The 21,385-nt window shown below is 38.2% G+C and overlaps 1 protein-coding gene across 19 annotated transcripts in view; it reads right to left on the reverse strand.

Annotated features, from left to right (window-relative positions):
* ROBO2 (roundabout guidance receptor 2) overlaps positions 1 to 21,385 on the reverse strand; it is a 1,699,370-nt gene that overhangs the window by 606,337 nt on the left and 1,071,648 nt on the right. The window contains exon 1 of one of the 19 annotated variants that reach the window (XM_067034904.1): positions 15,851 to 16,787. The exons of the other annotated variants lie outside the window; for them this stretch is intronic. Coding sequence (XP_066891005.1) covers positions 15,851 to 15,911 — 61 coding nt within the window. The 5' untranslated portion in view covers positions 15,912 to 16,787. Of the gene's footprint in view, positions 1 to 15,850; positions 16,788 to 21,385 lie in introns of those variants that run through there. 19 annotated transcript variants of the gene reach the window in all.

The following is a 21,385-nucleotide window of genomic DNA, read 5'->3' on the forward strand; positions in this document are numbered from 1 at the left end:
GGGATCCATCTCAATACTGTCTCTCATCTGTATAGGTCAGGATAGACAGAGGCAGTAAGTACATCCTTCTCTAGTTTTAAGTGGACAGACATCTTCCAAAAGAATCTCTCTTTGTACTCACTCCTGCTTCCATTCTGCCAATATCTCTCTCTCGCACTCATGTTCTGGCAATGAAGTGCAAAATGAAAGAAGTATTTCAACTGCACTTAAGCCACGCTCACTGAAAGAGAATCTCCACAGTCAGTGATGCAATACTCCCTAAATGGGCACTATAATCCCCTGACCTTTAAAACTGGGACATAACACTCCTAATCTGAATCGCATTTTCTCCTGGTCCCCACTCCCCATATTTATCCCCTGGGCCCTTTCAGTTTTATTGCTTTGCTGGCTTCTCTCTCTAGTTAGATATGTAGGTTTCTGATTATTTCCCTGAAGAATCACTTTACATTTATATATGGAATAAGGCATTAGTTCATAATCTGCTAACAATTTTTGCTGCCTAAAGTTTTCTAAATCATTTCTATGTTCATTAGGGGGTAGGGGTAGGTGGTGGGGGAAGAAGTTCCCGATAGCTTTCTAATGTTGAAATATATCAACTTCTTTATCATTTTGTCCTCTCCTTTATGTCACTAATAAAGATGTTGAATCAGACCTCACTCGAAGCTGATCTCTAGACATCGTTACATTTTCATCTCTGATTGCCCTTGGGTATTACCACCTCTTAACAAGATATTTCACTTCCACAGAGTCAAAAACAGGTTACAGGAAACATTACGCAGAGTTCTTTAAATGTTGTTTGTTCTCATATTCAGACTACAGTGAAACCTTTTTAATGAACATGAGTACCTATTGAAGAGCCAGACTAAGCTGCTACATCAAAAATAAATGTAAAATGAACAGAAGAATTAAAATAATTTTAAAAGAACACTGAGGCTTGGCTTAAATTACCCTCTAAATAACAACAGCCTGGATGACATTAGAATCATGCTGAAAAAACAGTATGAAGAAACACCACCCTGCATTTTCTAGTTGCCTACACAGGGCCCCCAAACCAGAAGCTTTTCTCTCTATGCACCTCAGATGGTAGTCAAGCTTTCTAAACCTTACACAACTTTATTTGAACTGTGCCATGTACTCAATGCAATCAAAATATATAAAGAGAGGTAATAGGGATGGATTATAATGATAACATCCCAAATCCCTTATGCTAAACTAGCCTATAGATATAAACATATATATGTATATATGTTTATATATAAACATATATACATATATAAACATATATATGTTTATATATATATAAACATATATATGTATATATGTTTTTTTATATATATACATATCAATATATAAGAACTTCTTTGTAAATCACTGACTGCTCCTTATATCCAAGTGCTCATGGGAAACAAACACCTGCCACCCTTAACACTTTCTCATTAGATGTTTCTCTAAAATCTCAAGAGTATTGTAATTAGTTTCTTCATCAAACAAACAAAAATGTGATTTGGATGCTGTGAAATAGATCAGTGTAGACAACATTTTGAATATAATCACTTAATATCATGTTTTTAGTTTGATGGTCATCATAAAACATTGCCAAAATATAAGAATGGCTAACTGATTTTCTTATAAGCGTTCATTTGGGACATTTTTACCATTTCAGTTGTACCTGACAATAGCCACAATTGACCGTTCATGAAACACTATTTTTTCTAACGACTACTGCAGGTATTGAAAATTTAGCAACCTCTTTTTCAAAGCATTGACAATATATAAGATCTAATTTGCAAAAGAGCCAAAGTAGTATGAAGACCTTTCCTGTCTGCCTCCCCCCCCCCCCATTAAAAACAGAAGGTATTAATCACTGGATTTCAAAGGCAGCTGACTGATGCTATTCACTGAGTAGGGCATTCTCACTAATGTGGCCCCATGAATAACTCTCAAGGCTTTTATTAGGGCTGAGTGGACTCTTAGCAGTACAGCCTCCCTTTAGCAACCCTCTTCCCCTCAGGCTCCAAAAGGATTATAGATAGCAGCTGAAAGAAAGCATCATTGGTAAAAACAAAAGTGTTTAAAGGGGGAAAAAATGGGAGCAAAGTGGACATATTGGAGACAAGTCATGATTCATGGCCTGTACTGTGTTCCGCCTCTCTTTTTCTTATTCAATACACTCTTTAGTTTTACTGCTGGATAAGAGAGGACCAGACCAGTGCACTTCTCCTAGCAACCAATATCAGTCAGCAAAGAAGGCATGTCATCTGCTCAAAGGGAAAATGGAAGAATTTGGGGTCATACAAAGCCAGACACATGTTCTTTTGCATCTGATCCCAAATTGATCATCAAAAAGGATTCAGTAAATGCTAAATAATTCTGTTTTATGTGAATGTTAACAATCCATAGAACTAAATATCAGCTTGTCCGCTTGCTATATAGCAGAGTTTCAAATGCTGGTCCAATTCATTTCGTTCAAATGTTCAATTTTTCACTTTTCCAACACCCCCTCACTCCTCATTGTTCATAGAGACTGCTTCTCCCAGGTATATCCTTGCACTTCCTGGACTATTTCAAATGCGAAGATCACACATAAACTCCTATAACACCCCACGTTCAGAAAGCTTTGAATTGCACCCTGAGAAAGATAGACTATAAAAGCAATTGCCTAGTTGTCTTATTTGCATGCCATGCTTAGTTGCTGCTTAGAAAGATAAAAACCACTTTCTGAAAAGAAAAGTTAAACGAACTTGGAATTTAAATTTAACATGATGAGACGCTTTTACTGAGCAGCTCAAAAATCTGGGGAGTTTCATAAGATCCAACTGGTGAACATCACAGGTGTTACAGTTTAACAGAAAAGTACAATAATAATTCATAGCCCGGGAAATGTTCCTCATAAAATAAAAGTTGTCTGTTTGATTGTGACTAGAGGGCAGGTATCAAACAACTCAGAAGTTTATTCATATCTTACAGTCATGTGTGTATGGGGCGGGGGGGGGATAAGAGGTATCTCTGCCCAAAATCTGTACCCACATGCTGTACATATTTTTCCCATTCTTTATTCTTTCATTTTGTGTTACAAGTTCGCATTATCCAGGCTTTCAAATCACAAAGGCGAATTGAAACACTTAAACACGTACTTAGCTACAAAATCACCTACATGTTTTCAGGGTAGCCAGTGAGGAACTCCCCAGTGAACTCTGTTAGCACTTTCTTTTCTGGTGAAGTTATTCAACAGCATTTGTGAGAAGAAAAGGAGGCTGCAAAGCTCAACTGAATGACAGCTTGAAGATTTGTGAGTACAGGGCTCAGGTCCCATGGAAATACATTTTCATTGTTAGTTTTTAACTCTTGAGATTATCACTGCGTCAAAGAAAAGTAGTTCGGAAACCATAAAAATCAATGTTCTAATTCCTCACAGCCCATTTTGAATGAAAAAATGCTGAGGAATGTTAAGTTACCAGGCACTTTGTTTTTGAAAGGTAACATTCTTCTTACTCGGTATCTCCCCTAATCAATGATGCAGATGCAGTTAGGGAGGGGTTCGCATAATTTGCATTTGGGTGAAGGCATCTTGTAGCTGTTGACATGCAAAGGTGTTTTAGAATGAACAAGCTGTTGCATATTTAAGGTGGGGAAACTGAAATGCCTACTCTAGTTTTAATAGATCAACAATTAACTCAGTTTTCAATAACTACACTATTATTTGACAACACATTAAAGTTCACTTTAAAATAAAGATACAAAACACAACTTAGAATGCCTATTGCTAGGTTCATCCTGAATTTCCCTTAATTTACTGTAACCCTGAAAACTGTTTTATAACTATAAGATGTACCTTAACAAATTAGTGTATTGTATTTGAGCATTTGCTAGTATTTGTAAGTATATATTGTTAAACTTTAAAGTATGGCTATAACATTCATTTATAAAATTCATAACCTTTTCTTTATAAAGAAAACCTCTTGACTTAATTTTTTTGAAAGTCAAAAGTTCTCCCTTTTTTGTTCATACTTATGAACATTTTAATTGGTTATAACTGTTGCACAGGTTTTGGACAAATCCTGTAAATTCCAAATCGTTTCCTTGTTCTTTGCTTAAACTTGAAAAGCAGTGTAATGAAAGAGTTGAGTTATATTCCATGTTCTCCAGCTCATTTCCAAAAAGGCTTGGGACCAGAAACTAGGGAAAGAGATCCCACATCAATCCTTACAACAGAAATTAAAAAGTAGCTGTTAACCCCTCTCCTGAGCTAAAACTTTCATCTCACATACAGTTCTACTCACAGTGGCCATAAACTAGTAAGTACATTGGCTTAAGACTATTGTTTTTTCAGTCTTAAATGTTTGAATCCCATTTATTCATAAAGAAACAATAAGTACCATTGGTCATTAATGAATGAAAGTGGATGGGAATCATAAGGCTAGTGGATTTTTGACTATCATCCATATTCAAATCATTAAGCCCACATCGAAATATAGCCCCAATGCAGACTGAACAATAACTCGTGATTATTTCAAAGATGGATATTTATGGTTTGGGATAATTTTTTTCCAGGATAAATGTTCCCCTTTAATTGTACTCAAACATAATGCAAATGATAGGACATTTAACTAAATGACTTACAGTAAGAGAATTTAAGGCTGAGACATTGAAGAGTACACAGTCAAATATCTATTTTTTTATAAGAATCTAAAGTCATACAATTAATTAGTGGTAAAGCTTAAACTGGAGTCCACAGCTTCTGGACACCCATGGTGTATCCCTTCCACAATAGCAATGATTTTGCTTTAGTCAGGTTATCCTTGATATACACAACCACTCAATATGCAAATTTGGTTAATGAATAATTGTAAAAAGTATTAGAATCATTGATGTCTATACTAGATGTAAGAAAGATAAGTGGGGGCTTCCCTGGTGGCGCAGTGGTTGAGAGTCCGCCTGCCGATGCAGGGGACACGGACCGGCCCGGGAAGATCCCACATGCCGCGGAGCGGCTGGGCCCGTGAGCCACGGCCGCTGAGCCTGAGCGTCCAGAGCCTGTGCTCCGCAATGGGAGAGGCCACAACAGTGAGAGGCCCGCGTACCGGAAAAAAAAAAAAAAAAAAAAAAGATAAGTGGGCTATTCAGGAAAAAAATGTTGAGTGGAGACAATGTTAATTTTTAAAAATTTTCTGTACTAGAAGTGTTTACTTGGAATTCAGTAAGCTTTGTCTCTTAAAAGATTTATCTTCATGATACTTTATATCAAAAGCACCAAGTAAAAAATGTAAATCAGTCAATGTGAACCAAAACGCAGGGTTTTACTAGCATGTTGTTTGTTAACAAATTTCTATTTGTAGCATGCCTCTCTTGTTTATTCCTTTCATTCATAATACCACTCACTTGGGAATCCCATTTGCTCTGTAATCAGCACATGATGCAATGGAAACATACATGTCATAGCACGTTTGTCACAGTTGCATAGGTGTGGCCACAGATGAGTCCCCTTAAGAGGCAACAAAAGTTCTTATTTAGTCACCTGAAGACTCATGCTTGAACGGTTATATGAAAATCTTTGTGAAACGCATCTCAAATGTAGTTCATGATTAGCCTGATAGACAAAGTCCTCTTAAATTTACTTCTACTCCATACTAGGAAAGGAATACCAGTAGAACAAAAATAGTACTACTGGGGCTTCCCTGGTGGCGCAGTGGTTGAGAATCCGCCTACCGATTCAGGGGACACGGGTTCGTGCCCCGGTCCGGGAAGATCCCACATGCCGTGGAGCGGCTGGGCCCGTGAGCCATGGCCCCTGAGCCTGTGCGTCCACAGCCTGTGCTCCGCAACGGGAGAGGCCACAACAGTGAGAGGTTCGTGTACCACAAAAACCAAAAAAAAAAAAAAAAAAAAAAAAGAAAAAAATACTACTAATAATAAAAAATAATAATAAATAACACTTAATTGGGGTTTATTAAGTACCAGGCACTGTTCAAAGCATTTTAATATAATTTCTACATATATAACATATATGTGTAACATACAGATATATATATACACATCTAATTCCATATATGATAACATATCAATATATATGCACACATATGTTCCGTATATACATACATGGGTATATATATATGTGTGTGTGTGTGTGATGAATATATATTCATCTATTCTTCATATCAGCCATTTGAGAAGACACTATTACCATGCCAATTTTAAAGATAAGGACACTCAGAATGGTTATATTATTTGCTCTTACTCACTCAGTAGTGTTTGTTGACTGCCTTTCAGTAATCATCTCACACTGCCCCTCCGTACAACTATGTTACAATTAAACTAGACTCCTTGCCTTTCCCCTAGCACACCTTTGTCATCTCCATGCCATTCCTCCTGTTATTCCTTTTGCTGGAATGCAATTTCCAATCTTTCTGTCTATTAAAAGTTCACTCTTCCTCTAAGGCCCACATTAAGTGACCCATTTGGTGTTGACTCTTCCCAGATTGCACTAGTTGGAAATCATCTGTTCTTTCTCTGAGTTCCCAGACTATGTTGTGTGTTCCTTCAACCCCACACCCCGACCCCCGCATTTACCAGATACTACTTTTATTTTAGTGACTTGAATATTTGTTATCTTCCCTACTAAAGAATCATCTCCTTGAAGGTAGGAACTATTTAACTTCATTATGTCCCTCACAGAGCCCTCAGCAAGGTGCTTTGTTTATAAATAGGTGCTCAATAAGCATGTGCTGAATCAAATGAAAAACCTCAAGGTATCTCAAGCTAATTCCCTTGTTGACATGTTCGGAAAACAGCTGGCCATGGCATCTCAAGCTAATTCCCTTGTTGACGTATTTGGAAAACAGCTGGCCATTTTCAGTTAGTTACAAGAGCCTGGAACTCTTGTTAAGGAGTTCCAGGGTTGAGAAGCTGGAAATGGTCTTTTGAGAGAAGTGTGGTATAGAGATTAAAAAACATCCCTGGACTCTAGTTTCAGCTCTACTACTAAGCAGCAATAGGCTATGTGACAAGGCACAAAAAAACTCTGAGCTTCACACATGCACCCCAATGTTCACTGCAGCACTATTTACAATAACCAGGACATAGAAGCAACCTAAATGTCCATCAACAGAGGAATGGATAAAGAAGATGTGGTACATATATACAATGGAATATTACTCAGCCATAAAAAGGAATGGAATTGGGTCATTTTTAGAGATGTGGATGGACCTAGAGACTGTCATACAGGGTGAAGTAAGTCAGAAAGAGAAAAACAAATATCATATGTTAATGCATATACGTGGAATCTAGAAAAATGGTATAGGTGATCTTATTTGCAAAGCAGAAATAGAGACACAGATGTAGAGAACAAATGAATGGTCACCAAGGGGGGAAGGGGAGGGTGGGATTAATTGGGGGATTGGGATTGACATATATACACTATTGATACTATGGATAAAATAGATAATCAGGGAACTCTACTATTGCTCTGTGGTGACGTAAATGGGAAGGAAATCCAAAAAAGAGGGGATATATGTATACATATAGCTGATTCACTTTGCTGTACAGTAGAAACTAACACAACATTGTAAAGCAACTATACTCCAATAAAAATTAATTTTTTAAAAAAACAAAACTCTGAGCTTCATTCTCCATCTGTCCAACCAAAAAGAGAACTGTACCACAAAACTGCAAAAACTTCTTCTAGCTCTGAGATGTTATCATTCTGTGATTTACATTTAGTATTGTTGAAGTGTCTGCTAAAAGTGACAATTTCAATTTGGGTTAATTTCATTTGTAAAACTTTACAGGGCAACTGAAGAAGATTGAGAAGACAATCACTGAAGGGATTAGAAATTAGGACTACTGGAAACTTAAAGCATATTATCATATAAAATTGTCTCACTACAAACATATATCCAACTTGTAAAGGCCGTTCAACATTTTCTTTCCATGGTGAATTAAAATAATATATTTACCTCATACATCGCCAGTGGGAATGTAAAATGGTATAGTTGCTTTGGAAAACAGTCTTGCAGTTCCTCAAAAGGTTAAACACAGAATTACCATATGACCCAGCAAGACCACTCCAATTATACACCCAAGAGAAATGAAAACATATGTGCACACAAAGATTAATACACAAATGTTCATAGCAACGATCTTTATAATAGCCCCAAAGTGGAAACAACCTAAATGTCCATGAACTGATCATTCAAAGAATAAATGATGTGGAATACTATTCAGCAATAAAAAAGAATGAAGTACTGATATACACTACAACATGGATGACCCTTGAAAGCATTAGATGAAGGGAAAGAAGCCAGTCACAAAAGATCATATATTGTAAGATTCTATTTACATGAAATGTCCAAAATAGACAAATCTACTGAGACAGAAAGTTGACTAGTGGCTTCCTAGGGCTGGGGAAGGGATGGCAGATAAGGAGCAGGATACTTGGCTTCTTTTTTTTGGATGACAAAAACGTTCTAAAATTGGATTGTAGTTATGGTTGCACAATTCTCTGAATACACTAAAAACCACTGAATTGTACACTTTACATAAGTAACTTGTTTGTGACATATAATGTGAATTATATTTCAATCATTTCAGTGAAGTTGTTGGGGGAAAATATTTAAGTAGCAAAATTTAGAGAATGTCTATGTTTGCTTTATCTCAGCTTTTTGTTTCTTTGTTTGTTTTTTTATCTCAGTTTAAAAAAATAAATTTTCCAGTAAAACTCCTTTGAGTTATTTTCTTAAAATCAAAAGTAGGTCTATAAAGAGGGTCCTACCTGCCAAATTCCTGGGTATATCTCAGTTTAGTATCAATGATGGTAAACAGGGTCCTAGACATGATGATTACAACAGTAGATAGGGTAGGGTAATTCCAGTTGCTGCAGGTATTTTAATCTTCCTCTTCTCTTTCAATTATTAGTGAGCTATGTAATTGGAGACCAATTTTAAAAGTATTATTTTTAATTCTATGCCTGAACTAAAGTTATCATTTTTATCTGTTGCTAATGCTTAAATGAAAAGTTGCCCTAAAGGTGAAGAAAAGTCTCACTTTTTGGACTAGATATCACTGTATAAGTCAACATTCCTTAGTCAGGTAAGAGTGTATGTGGTCCTATTAAGGCACATTACAATCATTTGAAGGAGTGCCTTGTCAAAATATATACACCACTCAACAGTGTGCTAAAACATCCAACAGTGTTAGTATGGGGATTGGAAGTGTCCATGTAAATCACACCATTGTTGAAAATACTCTTGATTAGAAAAGAGACATATCAAAGCAAATAGTCAATTCTTTATCTCCTGCCAGGTGAAAGGTGGAATACTAAATCATCAGAAATCATGATGTCATTTATGTCAAAATATGCACGTTTGATAACTCTCTCTCTCTTTAGAGAGAGAGAGAATGAGAGACACACACAAATACACACCCCCAAATAAATAAATAAACCTAGTTCAGATGGTAAATGTTTCACATGTTGGGCTAGGGCATGAAAATAAACATCTCCAAAGCACTCCATAAGCACATTTTCATTTATTCAACAAATACTTGATTCTACTATGTGTCATCCTGTGCTCTAGGCACTGGAGGAACACAGGTAAACAAAATAGACAAAGAAAGTCCATGCCCTAGGAGCTCAGTGGAAGAGGCAGACAATAACCATACTAACATATGCATACAGCAAACAGTCTTCTAAACTCTGGATGGTCTTCCTTCAGAACAGAAGGCAGATTTGCTTACTGTCTAATATAGTCAAGACAATATTTCCCTCCAGGCCAAAGGTTAGGCAGATTTCCTTATCGTCCACTATAAAATATCCTGGTTCCCAAGCTCAGGGCTCCTCAGCTGTGAGGCTAACCCATTATGTGTGCACCATCTACCTGGGCCCCACTGCATTGCCCCTAAGGGTCTTCAGGGGAAAGGTAAATCTCTACAAACATGAAGTCATGCTGCTTGCTGTGACATGACTAATGAAATCTACCATCTGTGACCCAGGAGTTTCGTGTCCTTTGCCAGCATTCGTGAAGTTGTAGCAGTCTAACTTCTTAGATCGCAAGTAGGGTACAACGTAGGTCCCTTCAAGGTTGTTGATACAAACCCGTGCATGTGCGTGTGGACACGTGCACACACACCCACATCTATTTTAAGAAGGTGATAAGAGCTCAGAAGAAAATTAAGATAGGTAAGGGGGGTAGTCCAATAGTGTTTTAAGGGAAGCATTTTTACATTAGGTAGTCCATATATCTGAGGAGGTGATATTGGATAGGGACTCATTAAACCAATTGAAAAAACTCACCCATGCAATGATCAGGGGAAGCACATTTCAGGTGAAAGAATGAACAAATGCAAAAGCCCTGCTTCAGGAACAAAACATCAAAAAGAAAGGTCTAAACCTAGGTTCCAGTAGGGAGTGTGAACAGATGAGGTCAGAGAGGCAGTGAGGGACCTGAATTTGAAGAGTCCTGTAAACTATTGCAAAGAGTTATCAGTGGAAGCCATTAGAAGCTTCTGAGCAAGGAGCTGCCATTATCTTATTTACATGCTTTTGAAAGGTCCCTGTGGCTACTGGGTGGAGAACTGACTGGATGGAGGTAAGGTGTGGGGATAGGAAGAACAGGAATGGAAGCAGGATGATCAGATTATTCCAATAGTCCAGGTTTTGACCAGGATGGTAGTGGTTGAATTAGTAAGAAACATTTGGAATCTATTTGAAAATGCATCAAAACAATAAGAAGTATTAATGGATGCCTAGAGGAATGGGTGAACAGATAGATATGTGGTAATCAAGTATAGTAAAATAATGGTAGAATCTACGTGGGAATATCAGTGTTCACTGTAAAATTCAGCTATGTTGCATGTTTGAAAATGCTTATATTAAAATGTTGGGGAAAAAAATCACAAACACATGCATAACACTTTAGGTATCAGGGTATATTTCAAAGGATTTACTAACAAGTCATATATGGGCTGTGAGAACAAGTCAAAACTAGGGCTTCCCTGGTGGCGCAGTGGTTGAGAATCCGCCTGCCGAAGCAGGGCACACCGGTTCATGCCCCGGTCCGGGAAGATCCCACGTGCCGCGGAGCGGCTGGGCCCGTGAGCCATGGCCGCTGCGCCTGCGCGTCCGGAGCCTGTGCTCCACAACGGGAGAGGCCACAACAGTGAGAGGCCTGTGTACCGCAAAAAAAAAAAAAAAAAAAAAAAAAAAAAAAAAAGATTTCTAGTTTTGGGTCATGAAAAACTGAATAGTGAGCTGGAGATGACTGGAAAGAGAAGCAAATTCTATCCCTGGCTTGAGTTTGATATATTCATTTTAAAAATTATTTTATTGAGGTATAATTGACATACATTATATTAGTTTCAGGTGTACAACACGATTCGCTATTTGTATAGAGAAATGATCACCACAACAAATCTAGTTACTATTCAAGTTTGATATATTCGTATTAGATATCAAGCAAAGATGTCATGTAGTCAGCTGGATATGTCAAATAATGTACGGGCACTGGAGATACAATGGTATATAAAAGAGCCAAGTTGTAATCTCATGGAATTTACATTCTTCCACAAGTGATTAGGGCAATTTGAGAAGTATCAGCATAAAGAAGTATTTAAAACCCATGCGACCAGATGAAAGATATTAAGGATTAGATGCAAATGGAGGAAAAAACACTAAGGAATGAGGCCTAGATTACTCCAATGTTGTTTTGTTAGAGACAGGTTTTTTGGGTGAATACGCTACACTTTAGACGCTATATTAGATTTCTGCTATGCTGAAACATTGCCAGAGTCTATGGAAATTTCCCCTTAAAAGACTTTATGTCATCATTCATTCATGCTTTATTCAATAATTTAAAAAAGAAGAAAATCATTAACAACATCAGTGTATTGATTTAGGTTGACAGGTCTCTACCTGGAAACACTATAAGACACATAACAATACTTCTCTTAGAAAATAAATCTCTAATATAGCACTCTATAACTTTCTGCTAGAACTCAGATCTGTAGACTTCTGTCTGCCTAAACTGGAAAAAGAACTATATAAATTTGCATCAAGCTATACAGGATTGTAAAAGAAAAATGATGAGTCAAGACTCCAATTGGGTATATCCAAAGTTAAAATATTATTAACATATCTCTTTTAAACGCAGATTTTCTAAATTGTTATCCAAGAAACCTCTCACCTATTTTCTTCATTCTTCAAATATTTCTTTAATTTCTTCCACTGGGTCCAAAAAAGGAGAAGGAGGGGAAGGAAGAAATGAAGGAGGAAGAGGAAGAGGGGGTACAGGAGGGGTAGGAGAAGAAGAAGAGGAGAACTAGGAGTAGAAATAAGTAAAAGGAAAATCTGTTTTTTCTAACTCTTCAAAAACCAAATTGCACATAGGAAGTAAATAAATAAATAACTCCTCTGGACTGCAGGAACTACTGAAGCAGATATTACTGGACACACATACCCTACGTACATAAGCTCCCTTCACTACTAATTATGTATCCAAATGTAGGCAATGTGCTTACATATCCATATTTTTGTTATCAAAGATGCTATTTTATACAGGTTGCTCAAGGATGCTATGACAAGAATTTTTTTTTTTTTTTGGTATAATCATGACCTTTTTTTCTTTAAGATACTCTTTTTTCTATGCATTAAGAAATCCTTTTGGTTTATGGTCCACGTGTTGCCTAGAATCAAAGGTTACTCAAACAAAGCCAATTCAAATGTGATATTAGTTTATAGTTGTGAGAAGAAATTTCAGGTTACTTACATGCAATTTAAGTTCCGAAATGGACTACATATGGCTACAATAATGAGTCCATTACTGAAAGAAGCACTTTAGCAAAACGTATAAACCTATATGAGGTTATATATCTGCACCATGCACACGTATCATCTTTATCTCTCCAAATATCACAAGTGCCATTTTCATTTTAGAACAGTTAAGGATTAAAGACAAGAAATATTTTCATCTTAAAAACATCTTTTCACCAGTATTGTAAAATTATCGAACTGACACAATGTATGAAATAGAGATGTAATCCAACAGTCTTGTGACAGTTCATATTAGTTCCCTGTAAATGATTACAAAACCATATTCTTATTTAAAAATAAAGAAAATCTGGAGAACAAAGGCTAAATTCAATACATATTCTCATACATAACAGTAAAGAAAAATCTGCATTTGGTTAATTAATCTGTATCAAATGAGATAATCTTTATTTACATCCCAAATAGAAAAGTTTGCCTGTAGTTCTCAACTAACTTAATATTTATTCTCTACAGATTCCTACAGACACAAGATACAGAAAAATCATAAATAATAATGGCACATAACTTCCATGAGGATGCAAAACTCTAACATTTTTCATATACTATAAAAATGCACATATAAATAACCCACCAAGCAAATTTCAATGCAAATCTATGTATCATTTGTCACTGAATAAAATTAATTTCTGTGTCTAGCACAAGGAGAGCCAGTATATCTTTGAAATGGTACAAGCTTCTCTAAATTTGAAATTCATGGGGAGAATAAGCACACACTTCTAAGAAGGTTAATAAATAAATAGAAATCATAGAACCCTGGAAGAGTAAGAAAGCTTAGAGATCCTACAACCCCCTCATTATATATGTAAACACACAATCCCAGTGTGTTGAAATAGCCTAGAGGGCAGTGTTGTCTACATCCCAAATTTTTAACAATCTCCATGGAGGGGCTGTCATCATTGGGGGTAAACCAAAGGCAATCCAATGTCAAACGTATGACTTACATACTAATTCAGTAAGTGTCCACAGTTTCCATTGCTTTGGACATAGTAGATGCTAAATACAAAAACTAGTTTCACACACACAAGAATTTAATACTACCTTTTCAACTCCTCAATCTTGGGCATTTTTCACTACATTACTATGAATGTTGCTGCACAGTTATGGCCCAGACACAAACTACTTATCCTATAATGTTAAAACAGAACAAAGGTCCTAGGTGTATCTGTGGGACAGGAAGGGCAAGGTGAGGGGAGAGCGGGAAAGAAGGGAGGGAGCTATGATACGAAGGAGGGAGGGAAGGGGAGAAACGATGTCTTGCTACTGCTGTTCCAGCAAGGTGGTTAATTGCATTTGTTTCATATATCTCCAAACACCCTGGTACATTAATTACATTCTGTAACACCAAGCTCTTCTGATTCCCTCTGTCACTTCCACTGAGCAATTTAATTGTATTCCAGCTAGCTACACAATGACTCAAAAAAAAAAAAAAATTGGTGATAGTTCTTTAATCTAATATATAGTTTATAATGCATTTCTGGCATTGCAGTATATAAATTCATGGCTTGTGAGGACATATCCAAAAAGTTATATCAAAGTCTTATTGTGATAATCAAAACACTTGGGACAAAATCTTTTTGTGAAGGTAATCTAAATATATTACAAAGGTAAATGCATTGAAGAAGAAAATGTCTGGTGAATGATTAGATATGATTAGAGATATTGCCACAGAAGAATTCACAGTGATTTACTCCTATACATCTACTACTTAGAAGGGAAAAAAAGAAAAAAGCAGTGTGCCCACATGAACGCCTCGCCTACTATCACTGGAGGGCATGGGTACTTATGTAGTCCAGGATTGAAAACAGCCACTTGACTGAAGGTAAACTCATCCGTATTGCCTCATGTTTATAGAAGGGCTTCCTTTTTGAGTCTGATACATGGGGCTCTGTGCGACAGCAGCTGCCAGGAACAAAGTTAGCTCCTACAGGCGGGCAAAAATAGGCAGTGTCCCAAATAATGACTTCGTCCACAATGCAAATACTGGAGAAAAGTTTATGTAGCAACAAGCTACTATAATGGCTCAAGTATCTGGACCAATATACACCTCAGATTATCTATAAGTACAGTAATTAAAAATCTAAAGTACTACAATCCACACATGCAGGCAAAAATATCATGCTCTAATCTTCTCTTTAGACCAATTATTTCCATTGATGTGAAAATTAAAGTCACTAGGTTAATACCAAATGTTCTTTTGACTCTCTTCTTTGAAACAAACAAACAAAATGCATGTTAACGATTACTTCCACTCATCATTCAAAAGAGCTACAAAAAAAGATTTTGCAATCCTCCCACAGGAAACTGACATCCTATGAAAATATCCCAGGAAACCAAGTCTGAACAAAAGACAGGAAAATCAGAGGCAGAATGCTGTCTGCTTGACAGACTGACTCAACCTAGAGGGAGACACCTACAGCACCTGTTTCAGGTCCCCATTGTGTTTGCCACTAGGGACTGAGCTGAGTGTTCCGTGCCCACAGCTTCTGCTTCCCCCTTCCTGGAGCCTCGCCCTGTCTTACTTTTGACAGTTTTCTCCCTATGATCTAAATCTTCATTCTGATATCATGCTAGGAGAGCACTTACCAGCACGCAGGTGATACACATTGATCCCTGAGATCCCTGTCTCAAATTCCTAACCTACTGCACCTTCACTGGGGTGTCTATTACTTACTTCACTTGAATTTCTAAGCCAAAGTTCAGATACAAGAACAAACCCCAAATGGAGAACAAGCACAAGAGTATTAGACTCGTTCAAGAGATTTACTTTCATATTTCTTTTTCTAACAAAACTGAGAGCCCATCATTTATTACCCAACTCCTCAATTAATTAAATTACAACAATAGGTGACTCCTAACACGTTCCATTTGCAGCAGTTTAGAAACAAAAGACTTTAAACCTCTGCTTCCCCCAAAGCCCCCATGCCTGGCCAAAAGGGACCAAAAGATATAATGTCATTTTATTTATAGCCCACATCCGACTCAGAAAGAAATGGTTTTTTTTGGGGGGGACAGGATAGAAACATTTTAACTTACCATCAACCCGAACATATAAAAATCCACAGAGCAGTAGTTGTGTAAACATCAGCCGACTCATTTTGACATATTAAAAAGGATCCAGATTGTTTAAGAAACCAATCCCAGAGAGCAAAAGTACAAAAATAAGTATCAAAAAAAGAGGTAGGTCCAAAGTTTAGACTTTTCAAGCTGCTAATTAAAGTCAAGAAGAGCAAATGGCAAGATCAGAAGGGGTTAGTGGAGAGGTCTTGAATGGGGCATATTTAGATCCATCCAAATTAACAGAGAGCACTCCCAAGGCTGCTGTATTTCCTTACTGTGGCTTCCTAAATTCCCACGAATTCAGCCCAGCCGGAGGGATTATTCAAGTGTGTCTAACCCCCTCTCCTCAGGCTCCATGGCAATCCAAAGCCAAGTTCGTTCTTCAGAAGTCAAAAAGATGACGGGAGAGGAAAAAGACCTAATTCCTAGAAAGTGTTCCACAAACTTGCCAGCGCGCTGCCGAAAAAAAACATTGGCCTGCCCACTGGTTTCCTTTCCCCCGGTCTCCGTCTGGGTAGCAGCTCCACGTCCAGAGTTTTTTTCACTAAACTTCCATAATAAGGATGTGTCAAAGCAACACTTTGCAGGCGGGCCGATTTGGCCGCCCTCTCCTTTGCAACCTCGTTGCCTCCCTCCACCTCTCTCGTTCCCGAAAGAGAGGCAAAGGGAAATAGGGACGAGGCGGGTGGAGAATCCGAACTCCTACGTGGTGGGGCTGCAGGGAGGGAGGGAAGGCGGGAGGGATAGAGGGGCAGGGCTGAGGCTGCTGCCACCCCCCCGCGGTGCCGCCTCCGAGCGGCTGTGAACCCGGGCGGCGGCAGGCGGCGGGCGGGTGCGGAGCGGGGCGGCTGAGCCCAGGGGCCCAGGAGCGGGAGAGCAGGAGAGCGCGCGGTCCAGCCGCCCGCCCGGGTCTGGCCGCCAGTCCGCCTGGTACGGCCGCCGCCGCCGCTGCCGCAGCTCCCGCGGACCCGCAGCAGAGCGTCCGCCTCCTCCTGCAGCTGCCGCGGGTGGAAGGACTTAGAGGAGGGAAGGCGAGGAGGCGGCAGGGGAGGGGAGGAATGAAAGCTGCTTGGAGTCTGCCCCGGGGAGGGGGGGGCGGAGGGTGATGAGGGGGTGCACGGAGCCTCCACTTCCACGCTCCGCCACCCGCCCGCACAGGGGGCGCCAGCCCGCTGGGCAGTGGCGGGGAGGGGGAGCTGTAGAGCCTAGAGTCCTAGTGGGACAGAAATTCGGAGCCGAGGCTACCGGTCAACTCCTTCCCCTTCTCAGCGCCTCCTCGCCTCCACCTCCTTCCCGCCTCGGGAGGAGATAGGTGGGCTCTAGGCTCCTGCCCTTCGCCGCGTCCCGTTTAATGGGCAGGTAATTTTCTCGGTGAGCGATTTCATGGAAGCCCTTCCTAATTATTCATCCCTCCGTCTGCCGGAGATGCACACGCTTTCTGGAAAAAGATCATCCGTCCAGGACCCCGGGTGCAGCCTCATTACCCGTTAAAATCACACAAACATTCACTCTTCACCTTTTAGCAAAATGAGAAGCTGAGCGGGAGGGAGAAGAGGAAAGGAAACAATATAACCACCTCTTGGAGCGGAAAGGTTGTGTCGGGGTGCTTTCTCCGTCGTTAAAAAGGCACAAAAAAGGGGGGAGGGAGATGTGCAGAAATCTGTAGTCTCCACTGGCTTGTTTTAGCCAAGATCTATGGCCCCCTGAGGAATCCCGGGTGGGGAGGGAGGGGAAGGGGTGGCATCCCCTCTTCTGTTACTCAGGTGCCTTATGACCCCCTCAAAGATGAATTTGACGCGGGGCTGAGGGATGCCAGGGAGTTCAGAAAACGCTTAGGATGGAGAAAGGAGATCAGGGAGCTTGGGTGCGGGCGGCCGGTACCCGAAGTTATTACCCTCCAGAGACTAGCACCTCTGAAAGGAAATTCGGAAAACCTGAAAACCCAGCTGAGCTAACGAAGCTCAAAAACAGCTGAATTGCAGCCCAAAGATGACAAAATCCTGAAAATTAAGGCAGCACCCACCAAGTGAATGCCATTCAGGACCGGTAAGATTAAGGCAGGCCACATTAGATCAAAGGGATGCTAGTGTCTGGGGTGCCACCGGTGTGGCCGGTGGAGCCCGGCCCACGTGTGATCACAGGCTCGCTGGTAGTTGTTTGATGCTAGTTCGGATGATTACAAGGCGGGTTATAAGAACTCACGCAGGTTCCCGAGCCGAGCTAAAAGCTGGATGGTGAGTCTTTAGTTCCCCCTACTGGAAAATATTAGAAAAGATTCTTTCTGTTCGTGGCCTTGTGAAGCAGTTTGAAGAAGAGCCTTTGTCTGGTGGTACATTTTGGTGTTGCTACTCAACTTATCGCTCCCTTGCCTATTATGGATGTGATATTGTGTGTTTCAAAAAAAAAAAAATGGTCAGTGACACTCAAGTAATTAGGAGAGTTTTTATGGCACCTCTACATGCTTGAAAATTATGGTAATGAAATAGTCTTGCAGAAGAATAAAACAAGCCACTCTTCTTGTGAAGCATTAAGAGTAATTTCAGCACAATTTTTATATACATTATTTAGTTGTTTTAAAAAAGTGCATTAGTGTGCTGAAGTTAAATCACTTGCATTCTCACAGTAATGATTTCTAAATGTATTATTCTTTTACCACTCTAAGAAAAGAAGTGGGGAGGGGAGGACGAGACAATTTCACATGTTTTTGTTTTTGTTTTTTTCCCCAAAGGGCCAAGTCTAACTTAGATGATATGGTGGTCATGGGAAATGACAAAATTCATTGGATTAATATCTCTCTTATCTATCTTTAATGTTGCCAAATAATTTATAATTATTTAAATTTTTCATTTTAAACATTCTGACTAGATTTAAAATCAGGGATTACAAAGTCTACTTTATTCCTCTAATGCACCACCACCACCACCCCCCAATCTCTATTTCAAATGTCCCTACATGGGTACAACAGAAAATATTCTGAAAGTAAAGTCTCCCTAATAATAATGCAGAAATTAACAAATCATATAGACTTAAAGCTCTTTAATTTTAAGATAGATCTCAGAAAGGAAGATATTGGGACATTTCATCTTGAAGAGTTTTGTCATGGCTATCCATCTGGAGGGAAAAAGGTAGATTTGACTTTATATATGTTACACTCAACCATCTACAAATGCCTTTCCTTAGGTGATCTATGAAATCACTCGGAGGCAGAAAGGGTGTGTGTGGGAAGTTGGAGGAGGGTAGTTTGAAGGAGAATGACCTAGCAATTGCTGTTGTTCCCTAGGGCAGAAAAACGTTACCTCACATCTCACAGAAAGTTGTCCTTGTATAGAGTATGACAAATGACCTCACACAGAGAAAAGATTTATTTAAGAGACATTCCTTTGGTTATATTTATTTGGCATTTTGGACCAAGCATCATCATTTTGCATTCATACTTTAAAGTGACAAAACACACCATTGATTTCAGTCTGGTGCCATCTTTTTGCAATACATTACCAACATTATTTAATAATGTCTGTAACAAAGGAATTTAGGGGTCTATATTTTGTGATTTTTCTTGAAGGTAAGTTCATAAATGATGTTTAAAAAGAATACTCTTGTCAGTCTCTCATTTGACATAAAATGTGACCAAGGAAAACTGATAACTTTACATATAAGACTCATACCAAGTGATGGTTCAAGATTATGACCAAAACTCTCAACACTAACAGTTACTGTAAGAGTCTACAGACAGAAATGTAATATGGACAACAATAGGTCCAAGGGGAACAAAGACACTACCTTCTGGGAGGTTTGATAAGATCTGTATTAGAGAAAAGTTTACATTACTATTAAATTTAACACACTTTTAGTGAGCAGTGTCTATAGAATAAATGGATTCCTCACTTGTTTTTTCTAAAAGGAAAATCTTTAAAACCTGATCATTCTAGTAGAAGTTGGAAATTCAATTTTAGTAGTGCTTTAGCTAAAAATTTTTTTTTTTTAGGTTTTCATTAAGACAAACCCAGAAATAGCTTAGAACACTGAAGCACCCCACTGCCAAATTAGAAGGTTTAAGATACATAAAATTAAGTGGGCACTTGGCTATAATATCTTCCCAAATATCAAGCGTTGGTTTTTTTTTTTTCTTCTCTAAACAAGCTGCTAAATAGAAAATGTACATGGAAATCTAGGCTCCTTTTATGTAAAACCTGGAATGGTATTATTATGTGCTCAAAATGTGCCTACCAGATAAATATATATTTTAATATGTCTAAAGATATCTATGTGTAGGAGACTATAATTAACCCTAATTGGAGTAAGGTGATCAAATGATCTTCTTTGTGATTGCACTTCTGAGTTGGCATTCCTGGAGAAACATAAAATACTCATCTGAAGCCAATCTGCACAATATAAGATATAAAATATAAAATATTTCTTTTCCATACCAGATTCCCAAAGGATGTGGTATAATTTGAAAAACCCCAATCTATTTTTTTTTCACTCTTTCCAACATGCCCTCATTATAGTTGCAAGGTGGTATACATAGGCAAATCAACTGATCCCTGATAATAATTTTAATATCTACTATGAAGTGGTGAGCACTTGCTATATGTCAGGAATTGTTCTAGTTTTTAAAAATTCATTAAATCATTTAAATCCTATGAGAGCCTTATGTGGTTGATATTATTCCCATTGTACAGATGAGAAAACTGAGGTTTAGATATCTAACCCAAATTAATGAAAAGTGCAATCTTCCTTTGAATCCAGATCTCTCTACAAAATCTATGCTCCTGAGGGTTTTAAAGTATCTTCCACGTTGTAGAAACACTGTAACACTTTAATAAATTGCTTTGATTGATTAATTTAAGATCTGGTACACCAAAACATATAGAAATACATAATCGGTTTTGTTTCCAAATTTGAAGAATCTTTTTACAGCCAGAAGACCATTTGTTATCAGTTCAGTTTGAATTTTTCTATATAAGATTGTCTTACCATACTATGCAGAAACAACACATTTACATGAAACATATGGGTTACTATCTACAAAAGAACACAGGACAATTAAGATAAGTGAAGCATTAAAAATCCAGATCAGAGAAGAATGACTCATGTGCTCTTAGGTTATTCTTCTTTTTAATACACTCCAACTTGTTGCAAAACGATTTGAGGGAGCCAAGATAAATTGCATATTGTTCTTCTTAAATATGTTCTAAGTATCTGATTTCAGTCAATTCATTTTCAATATTCACTAATACTCTGTATGTAATCAGTCTGCCTATCTATGTATCTATCTATGATTAGTACTTTTGGTACATTACATGGAGTTATTAAAATATTCCATTCTTAGAGATCTGAGATTTAAGTTGACTGAAAAGTAGCAGTAAATCACAAAAACAAAGTATTTTCTACCAAATACCGTCATTTGTAGTCAAAAAGAATTTTTCTTTTTTTTAAAATCAATTTGGAAAATTATTTTCTATCTTGATTGAAAACTTCAGTGATACTTCCAAACTTAACATAGCTTTT

Source organism: Kogia breviceps, chromosome 5 (genome assembly GCF_026419965.1).
Source record: "Kogia breviceps isolate mKogBre1 chromosome 5, mKogBre1 haplotype 1, whole genome shotgun sequence".
NCBI lineage: Eukaryota > Metazoa > Chordata > Mammalia > Artiodactyla > Physeteridae > Kogia > Kogia breviceps.